Below are 17,697 nucleotides of genomic sequence, written 5' to 3'. Positions count from 1 at the left end.
TTGGCAACCTTTTCTTCCTAACAAGGTTCTTGACAACTTATATTATTGGCTTGGCAAACTTAAATGGATTTCTCCTTGTGCTAAGTATCTTCTGTGAAGGTTGGCATCAGGTTTGGTATTTTTTTTATGTGAAGCATTTGGGAATAATTTTGAAGAACTATTGGCAAAGACAAAGACTTGAAATAAATGGTAGCTACATCTTTTTTCATGGAAAGGTTGTTCTTAAATTCGAACCTACAATCAATCAGGCACAATGGAGTAGCCTAATATTACATCAAGACTTATAGCCTTTTATGATAAAATATGCATAACCAAACTAAAGCTAATATAGAGGTAGTTTGGACATAAGTTGCAAGAAAATTTATACGACGCATTTGGCAACAGTCTTAGAGAATAATTTTGCTTTGCTTTGATTTCGTTCTTGGAGAAAAGAAGAATGGTGGTAAATGTCTATATAAATACAACATTCTTTTATTCTTGAAAAATGAATCAATGAAAAAGTTTTGATTGGAGGATTGGGTTCTCTCTTGCTTCCAGCACTTTAAGCGCATTCAAAACTCAACAGGGGGGGGGGGGTCTTTTAAGCAATGAAAGGCATACACAACACTTGCTGGAAGTCAAAGTAGTCACTGGAATAGTAGTTAGCACTTTAGAGATGGTTCAAGAACATGGAAAACTAGACATGAGGGCCTCCATAAACTCAGAAAGGGCTAGAAGATAATGGTGTAAAAAAGCTTCTCTATAATAGAAATAACTCCTGATAATCCAACTCTGCAGTGTCTTCTCAATGTATCATGGCTTTGTAAAACTTATCAAAATCCCCAGAGATCACTCATGCTTCTATCAAATACTGGGGATCATTACATTTGAAAGTCCAGAAAATGTTACATCATACAGTAACATACCCCTGCTTTTTTTTTTTTGTTTCCTAACCCTTAGGTCCACCCTTCGGTCCCTTAGTCTCTCTCAGGGAAAAAGAAGAATAAATATCAAGAACACTGTACTCGGAAAGCTTTGGAAGGATCCTCACAATCAATTTCAGAATGATGAGGAACATCATATGGCATTGCAGAAGCACAGAGTGATGCTTCATTGAACACTCTTACCACTTCTTGGTGGACAACTGCATTCCCTTCTTCTGTCAGGTGTAATCCATCACTGGAGAAAAGAAGAAAAAAAAATGTCCCCCCCCCCCCCAAAAAAAAAAAAAAAGAAGAAAAGAATTACAGTTAGAAACATCAGGTACATGACTTTCATTACTTGATATAAGATGAAACCTACAGTGGGGTCAGGTCGAAAATAATAAAAAACTGAAGTGAAGCAGTTGAGTATTATCAGAAGATCTCTCCCTACAAGTCGATCACTTGATGTTTTTATTTAATATTTTTTTTTGGGGGTAACCACACTTATGTTTCTTCATCAACCAAGTTTCTTCCTATCTTAAATCACCTGAGAAGCACATGTTCTCCTGTGAATGGATTGCTCGAACTGAGAACTTCAAATGACATTACAACTTACAGGAAAACATAGGTTACCTCCCCATTCGAACTCTTCTTTTGGGGTACATTGTCAATAATCATCTAAATCTCATTTTAGCGTCTTCTTTTATATAATTTTGAGGGCTTGGAGCTACCTGCCCAAACAAGAGAGTACTTCTTCACACTTTCTGTCATTCCCCATTTCATTAGATGGAAGGGGATATGACAAGTTGCTTCCATCAAGTCACCTGTGGGCAAATATCAGTATTTACTTCCGCACACCAGAAAATGGGACACAGCTAGGTATTTTGAATTTCAGGAATTATAGGCTGAACTATTTGGCAGTGTCTCCTCAACTATTACCAAACCACATTATGGATAATAATGTTTAAAATTTGAAGTGAGGAACCACATAAATCAAATTAGTCTATTTTTCATACCATTCACACCAAGCTAGCTTTTACAAATACCACTAAGTTGGAAAATGAGCTCCTTACTACTACTCCCCCTTTTGGTGAACAAAATTGAGCTTTCTTTCCAAACTACATTGTATACCAGTCAAGCACATAGCAGAAAACCAACCTAAGATAGTTCTAGATCCGTAGGCCCACCACATAATTAATCATGGAATCCTCATGAGACCCAAAAAAAGTGAATTTTGTATGGTTCAAACACAGAGAATTCCATGCCTAGGTCCCATCCATGAGATGCCATTTTATTAATGATCTACGTCAGTCTATTTTAACAGAACACTAAATAGCAAAAAGTTAACATCACAACTCGTTAAGGTGCAGTAATCTTCCAAGCAAATTGTCACTACTCTCCTTCTACATTAACAGGTTCCACACACACTCATGGACCAGCACGACCAGATCAAAGGCTTGCATATGATGGAAAACCAAGGAAATTCTCAAGACTACCACTCTGCCAACTTGAGCAGTCGACAGTCTATGGATCAGCTAGGCCATAGGTCTCATCCACGGCCAGGTGCAGGCAATAAAGTTGCCCTGTTTGGATAGTTTTGTGACAACCTAGGTGAGTGCTAATTCAGAGCAACAGGCAGAATTGGGTATATTTCACAGGTCTTGATCCACAAAAGCCTGTTCTAGACCTGGACCAGAGACTTCTGACTAAGGTTTTCTGTTTCAAGATGACGTGTTGTGCAACAATAGCAAGGCCTGGGCTGTTAACACAAAAGGTTATACAAATATCACTAACCTTAGAAATTTCTTTTGCCAGTTTTCTGCTTCCTGAATCTTGGACCATAAATCAATGGAAGGAAGACCAAGCTCCCTAGCCAACTCCAAGCACTGCTTTGCATAAACTCCTGCCATTTCATTTGTCCTTTCTGGCAGTTCAACTGCTTTCTCACCATATACAGATCTACAGAACAAACGATTAAATGTAAATTCCAAAGCCTGAAAGAGGAAGAGGTAATGTGAAAAACAGAGAAGTGTTTTCTATTTCTTTTTTTTTTGGTAATAGAAATGAAGTGTTGAATTTTACTTCATATGACTACATATAAACCTGGCCACCACTCACAACTTCTTGACATATTTTTGAGAATCTTTGCTCTCTTCATTAATTGTTTTAATGAATGAAGCAGCATTTGAATTAACAGATGCACTTACTGAAGGTATGGAAAATGAAATTATTCGACCACCACGAAATGCTACGCATAATTTTAAAGGAGAAAAGTCCTAGTATTCTCAAAATTTCTTTTCACATTAATGCATTTAAAGGGAAGAAAAGGAAAATCCACTGATTTGGGGTCAAGTCCACAGTTTCTTTAAAAAATTACCATGCTTAGGGACATGGTTTGGAATCAGAAAATGTATCAAACCTTGCATATTCCAATCGCCCTTCTTCATCAACTGGGGGAGGCGTAATAAGCACGACCAGCATGGTGGGGGAGCATTTCTGCCAGAAAAACATCCCATGAGAAAAACTCTCCTAAATATTATCTGTTTCACTGAGAACTATAATACAAAAATGAAAATAGATTATCCTAGAAAGCCAGGAGTAGACACGATGAAAAGAAGTAAAGATTGGAGTCAGAGAACCAAAGGCCCAAATTGGGTTCACCATTCACATATAGCCATATTGGAACCATCACCAGTGAGCTGCTGTTGTAGAACTAGAATGTATATAGAATATTTGCTTAACCAAACTTCAAAATTGTTTTAGTCTACTATATGTAACCACAATAGGGGGAGTCACTGTGTCATGTATTCCTATCTTCATATCGCTTCCTGTCTCTTCTTTTTCCTTGTTACTTTATTTCGGTTATCGTTATATTGTAACAGTTTTCTAGGTTCCAGGACTTTGGTTTCTTACTTGTAATTTCCTCGTTTGAATGGGAAAGCACCTCATGCTATTGTTGTTATCTCTAAATAAAATTGGAAAGGGTTAGGCAGCTATCAGTTCTTATTTTCTCTGGCTGTCTCCCCACTTGGTTCTCTTGTGCTGCTGGTTCTACTGTCTGATTTGTTACATGGCATCAGAGTATTATAGTTAATTCTTCTCTTCTTCATATCATGATTCATAGTTCTCTCTCACCTTTCAAGTCTTCTTGAGTTTGGCTGCTGCTATCATGTAGCTGCCTATCTACTTCATTGTGCCCCATTTATTCATAAACATAAATATTGGGGACCATGGTCAGTTGTGTAAACATAATGCACGCAGAACATGCATAACTAAAAATCCCTAAATATTGGGGATTATGGTTACGGTCAGTCACATAAATGTAACGTGCAACATCCTCACACTTGACCATTACATTTTATAGTATGGATTATACTAGTAAAATCACAAAATTTCTATGAATGGGACAAAAACGCAATGAATCATGGTGATTAAGTCCTCTTAGAATGAGTATTACCTTCCATGTATTACAATGCATTTTCCCTCCCAATCAGCCCATATAACTTAATGAATAAACCTCATGTTTGTTGAAATTCTAATAATAATTGTTATTCTCAACAAATTAATGTGTACACCACAATTGAGAAAAGCATTACAAACGGATAAGAGTTTCCTTAATAAATCACTCTTACAACAAAATCACATGATGGAACCAAGTCCAAATCTAACTAGACGATCCTCAAAATTTGTTGGTGGAATGCCTTTAGGTAAAGGATCAGCTATCATCAATTCAGTGCTGATGTATCAAAACATTACTTTTCTTCAACATGTGCATGTCCATCTTCAATTTATCTGCCATAATATTCTCCACCTATCTGATCTCACAATTTTAGTTTGTTTTTCGCATTGTGTCTCTACTTCGGATTTAAATACCTTAAAGGCATCTAATGTTTCATATTTATTATGAAGCACGTAGAGATACATGCATTGTGAGTAATGATATATGGAAGAGATAAACTAATTGTGATCATGTGTGTCCATATTTGGACAATAAATGTCTATCTGAATGAATTCTAATGGTTCTATACTCTTCTTGGCACCTTTTTTTGACTTGTTGGTTTGCTTTCTTTTTATGCAATCTATATAAGTGTCATAATCAGTAAATCTAAAGTATTAAGCACTTCATCATTTACTAACCTTTTTATTCTCTCTATAAAGATGTGCTAGTTCACAGAGCCACAACATATAGGATTCCTCATTCATGTGTTTAGTACTAGAGTTATCATGAACATGCATCGTATTATATAAGGCAATGTATTATATAAGGCATTGCCTTATAAATTAATGCGAAAAGGACCATCATAACAAAAATTCATTCCCAACGATTTTTGGTTTATATGATAGATTGGATATTGAATCTGAAAAGTTAGAGGAATTTCTCAAAAGTACAAATTTTGAAATAGAACTCAAGAATCTAGAAAAACTCGGAACATGTCTTTTCTAAATAAAAAACAAAACCACTATTAAAAAATCAACTATAGGCTTCAACAACTTTAACATGCGACTGCATCTTATTTCATGAATCGATGAATTATTCACTTCCCACAAGCTTCTTGGTAGTCTAGAAAACCCTACAAGGAATCTGAAATTGTAGATCCAGAAGCAACACACCAAGTTTTATGACTTACATCAATCATATTAGATTCGTAACAAACACAAGAGATATGAATACCTTTCTTTTCGAGCTAGGCCTTCAACTTAGTGCAATCTTTCTTCATATGCTCCATATTTTTACAGAAGAAGCACTTGGATTCCTTATTTATGTCAACTTAGGGAGGTATTTTGCCTTTTCCCATTTGCTTATGATGCCCTCTGATATTTCCTTGTGTGGTCAAATGAGCATTTTCTCCTATTTCCATAATTGTCTACCTTCCTCTTAAACACACGTGGTCATGAGTTCATTAATTGACTATTTCCCCTTATGGGCATTCTAAGAGATCTTGAAAGGTCTATATTGAGGGGAAAAGTGTTTAAAATGAAATACACAAGAAATGATTTAGATATATCAACCTCTAAATCCTTGAGTTGAGCAACAATGTCCCTTATCTTCATGATGTGCTTGTGCACACCTCTTATACTAGTGAGCCTTAGGGATGTTAACTACATAAATAGGGTTATGACATGTGATGTTCCAAAACTAAAGAGTGATGATTATAAAGTCTGGAAGGAGCTAATTCTCCTTCAATTAAGATGGATGGACATTGACAATAACATTAGGAAAGATGAACCACTTGCAGTAACTAATGCTAGCACTAAAGAAGAAAAAGATCTTTATGATCATTGGGAGTAGTCCAACTCTTTAGTGTTATGTACATAAAGATCAAACTTTCTACAAGTATCCATGGTTTTCTAAATGGTTTGAGTTTTCTGAAAAGCACATGCCATGACCCTATTTATGCAGTTGACATCCTTAAGGCTTACTAGTGTAAGAGGTGTGCGTGAGCACATCATGAAGACGAGGGGCATTATTGCTTAGCTCAAGAATCTAGAACTTGATACATCTGAATCATTTCTTGTGTATTTCATTCTAAACATTCTTCCACCTTAGTATGGACATTTCAAAATCTCTTATAACACCAATAAGGGAAAATGGACTCATGACCATTAGACCATGTGCATGCAAAAGGAAGGCAAACTAATTGAGAAAGTGCTCATTTGGCCACACAAGAAAAGACTAAAGGGCAATGCAAGTAGAAAGAAAAAGGTAAAATGACTCTCCAAGCTGAAATCAAGAAGGAAACCAAATGTTTCTTCTATAAAAAGGGGAATATGAAGAAAGATTGCATTGAGTTTAAGGCTTGGCTAAAAAATAATGGTATTCATACTTATTGTGCTTGTTATTGTTAGGAGACTAGGGGTAAAAGGGGAAGAATAGGCCTTAAAAGACCTGGATGTGAAGTTTGATTAGTTTTAGGACTCTAACTTCCTTCTTTTTTTAAGGTTCCTAGTTTTATTCTATTCCTATAGGCATTGTCTGTTTGTAGAAGTGGGGTGGGAAAAATAAACAAAATAAACATGTAGAACCCATATGTAGTGGGGTTGAGGAATATGAAAGGAAAGGAAATTATTTTGTGAAAATATTACAAATGTGGGTCCCACTTTTGTTACATCCCTCACTTTTCCACAAAATCTCACTAAATATGTGGGACTTCGAAAAGAGATATGGAAGGAAAAGTAACATGCCACATTAGCAAACAATGTTTGCCCACTTTTTCCACCTCATTAAACCAAACAAACCATACTTTGGGATTTCATAGAAAAATTTACTTTTTCCCACCCCTTTCTTTCTGGCCCCACTTCGATTCAACAAACAAACAATGCCATACTAAAGTAACCATGAGCTATAAATAAAGGGGCAAAATATGCCTCAATAGACCTAGAGATGAAGTTTGATTAGTATTAAGACTTCTAATTTGTTTCATTTTTCCTTTTTAAAAAAATAATAATTATGTTTCCTAATTCTATTCTATTCCTATACAAATCTCCCCATGAGCTACAAAAAAAAAAAAAAAGAAGAAGAGCCATAAATAGGGAGACTTCATGATTGAGAGTGAAGCTCCACAAAGCACATCGAGAGTGATCTCTCTATTTCTGTCTTCTCTCTTCTCAAAACATTAGCCTTATCTACAGGTTGTGAATCTAATATGATAAATTTAAGTCATATTTGGTGGATTGATTCTAGATCTACAATCCATAATTCGAATTCCTTGTAAGGTTTTCTAAGCACAAGAAGTCCATGGAAAGTGGACAATGCATCTATTCAGGAAATAAGATCAATCGTATGTTGAAGCTATTGAAACCTGCAGATTTGTTCTTAGTAGTTGTTTTGTTTTGAACTTAGAAAAAACCATTTTCATTTCAAGTTTTCCTAGAAACTTGATTTCTGTTTCAAGATTCATGTATTTGGAATATTCATTTTAACTTTTCATATTCAATCTTCAGTTTATCATAGAAATTTGAAATTGTTAGGAATTAAACTATATATGACGGTCTTTTTCGCATTAATTCACAGGACAATGCTTTATAAAATGCGATGCATGTTCATGATAACGACGGTACTAAACTTGAGTTACGAATGAGGAAACCTCTATGTTGTGGCACTATAGATTATGACATCTTCATATAGAGAATTAAAAGATTAGTATGGAGTACTTAGTACTTTAGATTTTACTGATTATAATACTTGTGAGGATTGCATAAAAGAAAAGAAAACCAACAAGTTAAAGACAAATGGCAAGAGTATAGAGATGTCATAAATCATACATACAGACTTTTATTGTCCAGACTTGGACACATAGGGTGAAAAATACTTTATCTATTTCATAGATGATTACCAATATACATGTATCTCTACATGCTTCATAATAAATATGAAGCATTGGATGCATTTAAGGTATTTAAATTCGAAGTAAAGAAACAATACAGAAAACAAATTAAACATGAGATCAAATAGAGGAGAATATTATGGTAGATACATTAAAGATGGATAAGCAAACCAAACTTTAATGGATATGGTGCGATATATGCTTAGTAACTCCAAGCTCCCTAAGTCCTTCTAGATTGAAGCACTTAAGACGACAGCGTACACATTAAACTGAGTTCCAACTAAGACTGTCCCTAAGATGCCATTTGAGTTATTCAAGGGTTGGAAATCGAGTTTATGACATGTCCACATTAGAGGATGCCCATCTAAAGTAAGAATCCACAACCCACTAGAAAAGAAGCTGAACCCAAGGAACCTTAGTGGGTATTCTGTTAGATATGCTAAAAGGTCTAAGGGGTACGGGTTTTATTGTCCATCTCATACAACAAGGATCTTGTAATCAAAAAATGTTAAATTTCTTGAAATGACCTGATTAGTGGGAGGATCAATCCAGAAACTTAGTTTCTAAGAAAGATTATTCAAATACTGAACCTTCCAACTAAAGTATAAGTTTAATTGTTATTCACAACACCCTTTTGGCTCAACCATTGTTGAACAACATCATTAAAGATCCACAACCTACTGATATTAATCTAGTAGATCAACTTGTTCAACAATTACCAGAAACTGTTGAACAACCAGTTGAACAACATCCTTCCTAAGAGAGGGTTGATGCAAGATTAAGCAGATCTACTAGAATAAAGAAATCAGCAATTCCTAGGGCTTATAAAAATCTGAATATCATATTGAAGCTGCAAACGATCCTAAAATGTTTTTACAAGCCATGAGTTGTAATGAATCTACTCTAAGGTAAAATGTCATGAAGGAAGAGAGGAAATTTATGGCATCTAATGGAGTCTAGGATTTGGTAGAGTTGCCCAATGGGATGAAGGCTATTGGTTGTAAAATGGGTCTTCAAGAACAAAAATGACTCTTTGGGCAACATTAAGAAATATAAAGCCAAACTCATTGCCAAAGGGTTTACTCAAAGAGGGCATCAATTACATGGATACATTTTCTCCTATATCTAAGAAAAAGTCTCTTCGTATATTTTTGGCATTGATTGTGCATTTTGACATGGAGTTGCACCAAATGGATATGAAAACTGCATTCCTCAACGGAAATCTAGCAGGGTTTTCTTCAATTCTCTTATACCTATACTGCCTCTGCTGCATATGAAAATTATGGTTCTCAAGCATCATGATATAGACATTCTACAATTCTGGTTTTTTGAAATTACATTTCTTCATAAACTTAGGTCAGGATGCTTGAAAACCAAATTCACAGAATATCCCAAAGATCATACATTTTACTTGTGTCCAAACAGCTCATAAGTCTAGGTTTGATTTATGTGTGTCCACTTCAGCACATTTTAGGAGGAGAAAACTTAACATTGCTGACTTATACTTTACCTATCATACCATTTATGTAATCCTTGTATCTCTATAAATAAAGCATGACTTCTGCCTATCTTTTTTTTTTTTTTTTTTTTTGGATGAATGAATAATTAAATTAACCGTAAAGAGAAACAACAAACAACCTTCAAACAGGAGACTGGAAAGAGGAATTGAGGCCCCAGGATACAACAATAAGCTTGTTCCTTGGGGTGTCAATTACAAGGGGATGGAGAAAAGAAGAAACTCTAGCAGAAACATAAAAAAAGATGGCCTTCCAAATCATGTCAATAGAGCGGGATTTAGAGGTCCATCTTCTAAGATTGCGTTCCCAACAAAGATGATGAACAATAGCACCGAAAACAAGCTTACCAATTCAGTCACAAATGGTGGAACCTGAAAAACTTCTCAAAACCCAAGACAAATCTCAAGCAAACCCAAAAGAACAATGCGAGTGGGGCCAAATAGAAGCATGGGCTTTTCTCCAAAGGGAGTTGGAAAGGGCAAAGGAAGAATAGGTGGTCCAGGTCCTTATGGTTACACCAACAAAGGGTACAGTTTGGGTTTACAGGGATGTGAAGGCTAATGAGGAAAGCTTGGGTGGGAAGGGCAAGCATGAGGGCTCTTCAAAGGGTAAGGGAGTGACGGGGGATTTTATGACCTTTAAACAATATCAACAAGGACCGGGGGGGTGAGGGAAGGGGAACAAAGGAGGTCCCAAGCCGAGGATGAGGTGAAGGTTTTAATGGGGGTAGGGAGCCAAACAGTAATATCATGAAGGAAATTTGAGAGAGCAGGGAGAGAATTCCAGACTTGTGTAAGACAAGGGTAGGGGGTAGGGGACCAGGAGCCATCGAAAAGGAGGAAAGGGGGTGGATTTGGGAATGCGGGTATTGTACATAGTGCGGGGCTCAAGAAGGGTGAAAAGAATTCCCATCAAATGCCCATGGGTTTAGCCAAAAGGAGGTGGTGCTACCAGTGGAGATAAGAGTAGAGATCGCCGTAAGCGCACGCGGCCTCAAAAGTAGAAGCTTTCTCCAAACCCAGGAAGGGTTGGAGGGGATGGAGACGGTCTAGAAGGAGTCAGAACGGAGGAGGTAAGAGTGAACCCAGTTGACCCAAATGGAATCCTGTTTGGAAACAATCTTCTAGATGAGTTTGAGGAGGTAGGCAATATTGACATCCAAGATGTAGCAAATGCCAAGGCCCCCAACAGATTTTGGGCGACAAATAGCCAACCAACTGATGGATGAAGGAAGCGGGAGGCTTCTTGACCCTTCCAGAGGAAAGCACAGAAAAAGAGATTCCATAGCAAGGATGGTGGATTTGGGGAGAGAAAAGATACCACACCAACAAAGATAAGATGAGTGGAAAACTGATTTGATGAGCACAACTTGGCCATCGAAAGAGACAAGCTTACCTTTCCAGAGTTGTAGCTTCTTGTGGATATGGTCAAGCATGGGGGAACAATGGTGACGAGTAAGTCTACCAGGGATAAGGAGAAGACCAAGGTAGGTCACCGGGAAAGAACCAGACTTAAAGCTGTAAGAGAAGAGATGAGAGCAAGGAGTTAGGAATACCCGAGAGGAAGACGGTAGACTTATCAAGGTTAACTTTGAGGCCGGAGAGGGACTCGAAAGTAGAGAGGGCTAAGAGGATGGAGGAAATGGATTGATGATCAGCTTTGGAGTAGATCATTAGATCATCGGCAAAAGCAAGGTGGGTGAGATTGAGAGACTTCTGCCTATCTTGAAAAGTGGCATAACCCAATCTATTTTTCTCCACAAAATCAAAACCCTGCAGCACTATATTTTCAACAATAGCTCTATTTTTAGTTTTTTTTTTTTTTTTCTTTGGGTTAGAATTTTAGTTTCTATATATTGATGTAAGAGGCAGTGAGCCACAAAGTTCCACGTGATTTTTCTATTGAATAAATCAGCTTTTTCTACCTCTATGTTCTATGAGATTTAGAATGCATTGTCGAGGGACAAAACAACCCTTCTTGGGATGTTTTAGATGGTTGGTAAGATGTCAGTCTAGTTTCAGCTGGATAGCCTGATCCATATGTTTTCCCCCCTTCTCCATTCTTTTTCACTATTAGTTCCATCAGTCAGGTTAGTAGCCCTTAGTTTCCATCTAATTTACATTACATTTTGCTTCTGAAAATCCTATTTCTTCGTTCATCTTGCTAAGAATCAAATTTTTGTTTCCATATATCACAATTGGAACTCCACTCCAAAACTGCCTATGGTTTAAAACCTGAATCTGACTTCTAAACATTATAGTCTTATTACCCCCTGAATTTTCCAGCAGTTGTGGCTTCATATTCATTTGATCACATCCATAGATCCACTGACTTTTCCGAATTCACCTCAATTACTGCTTCAGCTCTTTTGAAATTAGATTATTGGTTTAACTACTAGTTTTGATATTCTGTCCTTAATCTGAATATTTACGACCAGCTTTTAGACCATATCTGAGTATCTGCATTTTTTTTATTACTAAATTTCTCTTTTATAAGGGCTGGTCTAGGTGCAATAGTAAGGCTGCTCAATTGGGACCTAGTGGTTGTGGGTTTCAAGTCCGGAAACAGTCTCACTGTCAAGCGAGTGCAAGGCTGCATACACTGTGACCTCCCCACACCCCGGACTGGCAAGAGTCTCATGCACTCTCTACATCCTAAATTTCTCTCAGTCTGGTTTTTAAACTTGTCAGCTGTCACTACGGCTCTAATTTTCAATTGAGTTTCTAAACCTAATCTTTAGGTTTCTAGAAAAACATCACTGGGGTAATAGCTTTCATGCTCTACATACATCTGATGCAACTATAACTTGATACATATACCATCAAATTATTACCAACAGGCCAATCCAATAATTCCTTATTGTTCACAATGCGTACAAACTTCTCTCATCATCCAAGTACTTGCCCATGGCAAAGTTTTTTGGTGCAATAATTTATACAACAGATGAATACTTAGATTGAGCATGGTGGACCAAATAATAAAAAATAAAAAGCTGCTGTTTTAGTCTTTCTAGATCCATAGTTAAAAATTTGAACAGGAAGACGTAGTAAGAGCAATCACAATAAGAAATGGAATACTTGAGTTAAAATACTAATGAAGCTCATTGTCAACCTTTAAGTGATGAACAATTCTTTTGAGATTCTCCTTGTATTCTTCAATAGGCACATGTTGACGTTCGCTATTCCTATCCGAAAGGGCTGCATCATTAGCACCAAAGAAGATGGTGGTGGCAACAGGAGGATTTGTGCATTCCTGAAGAAGAGGAGGCAAAACTAGACCTTGTTCAGAAAACTTTGAGAAAGAATTGATAATGCAAGAAATAAGAAGTTTTAAAGTTTTTAACATCTTTTTCACAAGATAACTGAGAAATAGTGAAACATATAATGGTAGCAGAGGATTCTCTGCTTAAAAGTATCTATATCTAAATGTACATCATTGAATGAATTAAACACATCATTACCCCCCCCCCCACCATTAAAATGTAACTGAAAACATTAACCTTCAGTAAAATACCAGCTTCTTGCCATGATCTGTTGATTTCCGAAATTCTCCACCTCTCCCTTCATGACATAAAAATTTTACACTAAATCTCTTGCTTCACTTCACTTCACATTGTTCAAGTAGTTATTAGACCTGATAGATCCTAAACAACTTTCTGATTATCATTAGGAATCACTTCCCATTAAGTAGCACAACCCAGTGTAGTGTTTATTTACTGAATCCACAATGTCCCAACCTCCTTAATGCAGACATGAGAAACAGACTGGCATGCTGAGCTATGACAGAAGCAGACCTTGAACTAGGAAGAAGAAGGGAAAAGGCAGAAACAGGGGAAAGAAAACTCACAATCTGATTCTCAAATAACACTCGACTTATTGCTTAATTCATTCTAATCATGGCTGGGTGTTACAAACACGTATTTAAAAGAAATAGTTGAAGTGCATTTTGGGAAAGAAAATATGGCTTGAGATTTAGCGCAAGAGCTGAGTTTTGGGGAGATTTTGAGTCCATATTGGACTCATCTTGCTATCTTTGAGCTCAAAAGTAAGTTCATGTTGATTCTATAAATAAAGCAGCAGATTGTAGGAGGGAGATTCACACAACTATAATGAGGCTCCTCCTGCTCTCTATTGATCTCTGTTTTCTGCTCCTCTTCTTCTTCTCGATCTCTCTTTTTCTCTGGTTTACTACAGTTTACAGAAATAAAACACAAATCCTAGTTGAAATGTGGAACTCAAAAACAATGTTCAAACCAAAGTCTAACTATCTAACTCATTCCTACGTTGAAAAACCAAAGAAATCAAAACTGAAGATAAAATACTAAATTAACTAATTCCAACCCTTGTTAGAGCAAGGACAATTGGACCAGCTCTTTCTAGGGTTGAACCAAAACCATAGTTGTCAAGGCGGCAAGGCGAGACGAGGTGAGGCAATTGAGGGCAAAGAAAACCAAGGTGACATCAGGTCACCTTGACCCCCAAAAGGGCCAGGATGCCTAGGCAATGCCTTGACAACTTGGACAGAAGCCCATTGGACCAGTTTATTGATACTGCATCACTCCTCTTGAATGGATGCATATTTCCTTAGCTTTGGCACATTTGCAAGGCTTTATTAATTTTGTTCTGGGACAAGCTAGAAGTAAAAAAGGCCATTGACTATAAGGGTACAATGAGAATTTAAATCATTCACAATTTCATCTCTGCTAATGTACATTTGCAAATTGCAAAGTTGGTCCTTTTTGGGAAACTGTGTAGTTTGGAGGAATAATCAGAACAGCCTTCGAACCCTTGAACCAAGCACGGGGTGGAAATAGATATCTTAGTATATGCACTTCATACTAAGAAACAATCTAAAAGAACAAGCTAGCTGTCACTTTGTCCCATTGATTTGATTTCATATATCTTTTGATCTTATCTATCTCCACAATGAATATTCTCTTACAACATTGTCACCTTCCACCAAAATGTAGAGTTTTTATTCAGATATCATAATCTTCCATAAATTTCTTGTAGAATTATGTATGCTTCCAAGTATTGCTTACTTAAGTTTGACAGGTTCAAAAACCAGATTTCAAATATAATAAAAGAGACAAACAATAGGATTCAGTCAAAATTGTGGTTGCAGACTCTAGTTAAAATTAGGCTTGATTCAATTAGTTGATGACACATAAAATAATAAAAGAAGAAAGATTTGATATCTGCTACGGGGAAAGCCCATCAGAATCATTGACTTGGCATCTAACAATCAGCCACTAAACATTCTAATTGCCAATAACTCATTAGTTAAAAAAAAATAAAAAATACATAAACAAAATGGAAGAGTGTGCCCACTACCCAGTGCAGGAAGCACCCCCCACCCCCCCACTAAAGGGTCAGGGAAGGGTGATAATCTGAACAGCGTTACACTAAAGGGTCTGGGAAGGGTGATAATCTAAACAGCCTTACTCCTGCCTCATGAAGAGGCTTTCTCGGGCCCCAAACCCCATGATGGCAACCTTACTATTGCGCCAAAGAGTACCTACAAATAATTCACTAGAGAAAGAGATCAAACCCGATTATCCCCTGTTGAACATAGCACGTTCCTACTGTGCTATAAGCTATTATAGTATGTTGGGAATTAGGATTCGCAATTGGAGCACAAAAGAAGACAAGGGTGCATGTTCCATCATTCTCATTATGTCATACAGGTACCAAACCATGGAAACAGAGAAAAGTCAAAAGGTAAAGAATGTAAATATCCCATGTAGTTTTCGAATGGTTGTTTGAAGTCAAGATAATACAACCCTAATAACTGACTTCAGAACTATGATCCAGGAGATGAATTGTTTTGTGAACAATGAAAAGAAAATTTCCTACCAAAGAAATTACAGTCATAACAACTTAGGGATAATAAAAAATGAGAGAAAGCAAGTCATCATTTTCAGGTAATAAACAGAAAAATCTGGAAGATCTAAAGTTAGTAACAAATGCAAGAATCCGAAAGAACAAATGCGGAATTCATGAAAGAGGAGCGAGGGATCAATGAGGAAAGTGGAGAAAAGAGAATACGAGAGGGAAAATGTGATGTAAAAGGAACAGAGCCCATCTAGTGTTGTATCCACCATATCCACGAACGACGACATCAGCCTGCAAAATCAAAGAAAAAAAAGAAGAGGAAAACTTATGAGACACGATAAACATCTCTGGATTTAGCAATATCAGGGGTGGACAGGGATGGTGAACGCCTGAACCTTTCGAGAGTAAGTGTCTGCAAGAGCTGCTCCCCACCCACCTACTCTGAATGATTGCTCTGTGATTGAATCTCCAAACAACACAAACTGAGGCCTCATTCTTCAATCCACACAGGCACACACGGTGGCGCGTGAGAGAGTAGTGCCCGATTGGATCGGAGTTTGTAATATCAACGTCGAGTTCGGATTGGTTGAAGTTGCAACGTAAATGGAGGTAGAATAAATAAAATGATGAAGATTCATGCTTATCGGTGGAGTGGTTGTGGATCCGACCCTTGCGAACTGCATTAAATTTCGAGGAAAATTCTCATAACCAAAAAAAAAATGCAAATATTATGAATATCATTCTCAGATTATTTAATTTAGAGCAAATTACACCGGCATCCCAAAATGGAGGTCCTAAAAGCATTAACACCCCATTTTATATTTAAAAAACACAAACACCCTAAAATTGAATTTTCATTGAATACATTTGTTTAATTTATCACTGAAAACTTTTCAGATACTGTTTATTATAGGAATATTTTTTTAAAAAATAAATAGTAATTTAAACATAAAGTGAGGATGTTAGGACCTCCATTTTAGGGTACTAATGCAATTTGCTTTTTAATTTATCAATTAGATCATTAATAGGAAAAATATATCGAAGACGTCCCACCCATTAGGAAATCATACTTACATTTTTTTTTTATTTTTTGAGGGTGAGAATCATAATTAAGTGTTATTGTAAGTAAATTAAACATTTCAAATTACAAGAATAAACTTAAACAAAAAGTCCATGCTTGATTTGTTTTTTTCCGTCTTCCCCTACCATATCCAACTTCTTCCTTTTCTAGTCATAAATCCACACAAAGTTTGAGAGATATGCATTATTGATCATGTTTATAAACTTAAGATGTAAGAGTATTATTGAAAATGAATAAGTAAAAACTAGTTGAAATTAACCTTGTTGAAGGGTATGATAAATTGAACAAAATTTTCAAATCCGAATCATGAAAAAGATTTAAGCTTATGAAAATACCTGACCCGTTTCATTTCATCCGCTGTACCAACTGTCTGTATAATCATGTGAAACGGCACTTACAGTCACAATAAGTTCGATAAAAAAGAATATAATATATATATATATATATATATATATATATATATATATATATATATATTAATTCTACATCAACCTTAGAACCAACCAACATCATGGTAAAAGAATCTCTGTTGCTGGGTCCCATCCTGTTTGGGGCAACCCCCATGCAACCGGCGCACTAACCCAAACCATGTACTCACGCACATCTTCCTAACCGTAATACCTATCCCATATGATTACCGAAAGAAAAAAAAATACATATCCAATGTAATTTTTGGTAATATTATTTATTGAAAATATCATTTTTGAGAATGATGGTCCATAGAATATTATCAAAACAATTTGGTCATCTGTAACCTGATTCTCCTTGGTTACGCAGAACTCGCTTCTTGATTGGGTGCTGCACAATTAAAATGAGGGTCGAGGTTTCAATCTCAATTTTGTGAAACTAATCATGCCTGGCCCCTTTTTTCGCTTTTATGGAGAGTCCTTTAATTCCTTTAATTTTTTCAGATTTTTCTCTTCCCACATGTGAAATGTCACTATTTGGCCCCCCAATATTGAGAATAATTTTTAAATGTAAAATGATGGGAATAAATGTCATTCCTAATTAAAAACTAATTCATCAATCCCTTTTTAT

The 17,697-nt window shown here is 36.4% G+C and overlaps 1 protein-coding gene across 1 annotated transcript; it reads right to left on the bottom strand.

The window, feature by feature from the left end:
* On the bottom strand, positions 1 to 16,340 carry LOC149007055 (SGNH hydrolase-type esterase superfamily protein). The gene is made up of 6 exons (XM_089164954.1): positions 15,974 to 16,340; positions 15,792 to 15,869; positions 12,856 to 12,996; positions 3,322 to 3,398; positions 2,697 to 2,861; positions 1 to 1,158 (listed from the first exon to the last, which is right to left on the bottom strand). The coding sequence occupies exons 1-6, from the start codon at positions 16,070 to 16,072 to the stop codon at positions 990 to 992; spliced, it is 729 nt and encodes a 242-aa protein (XP_089021080.1). The 5' UTR covers positions 16,073 to 16,340; the 3' UTR covers positions 1 to 989.
* Positions 16,341 to 17,697: the final 1,357 nt, after the last annotated feature.

Source organism: Hakea prostrata, chromosome 8 (assembly GCF_041222555.1).
Source record: "Hakea prostrata isolate BN-2017 chromosome 8, UWA_Hpros_2, whole genome shotgun sequence".
NCBI classification, from domain to species: Eukaryota; Viridiplantae; Streptophyta; class Magnoliopsida; order Proteales; family Proteaceae; genus Hakea; species Hakea prostrata.
This window is presented reverse-complemented; position numbering and strand designations above follow the sequence as displayed.

What these genes read in the sequence shown, in the direction of transcription:
- LOC149007055 (XM_089164954.1), bottom strand. Translation starts at nt 16,072, where the DNA reads ATGAGGCCTCAGTTTGTGTTGTTTGGAGATTCAATCACAGAGCAATCA. An exon ending in CAGACACTTACTCTCGAAAG is followed by an intron (nt 15,870 to 15,973) that starts GTTCAGGCGTTC and finishes TTGATTTTGCAG; the next exon opens with GCTGATGTCGTCGTTCGTGG. An exon ending in TGGCAAAAGAAATTTCTAAG is followed by an intron (nt 1,159 to 2,696) that starts GTTAGTGATATT and finishes TCTTTTCTCCAG; the next exon opens with TGATGGATTACACCTGACAG.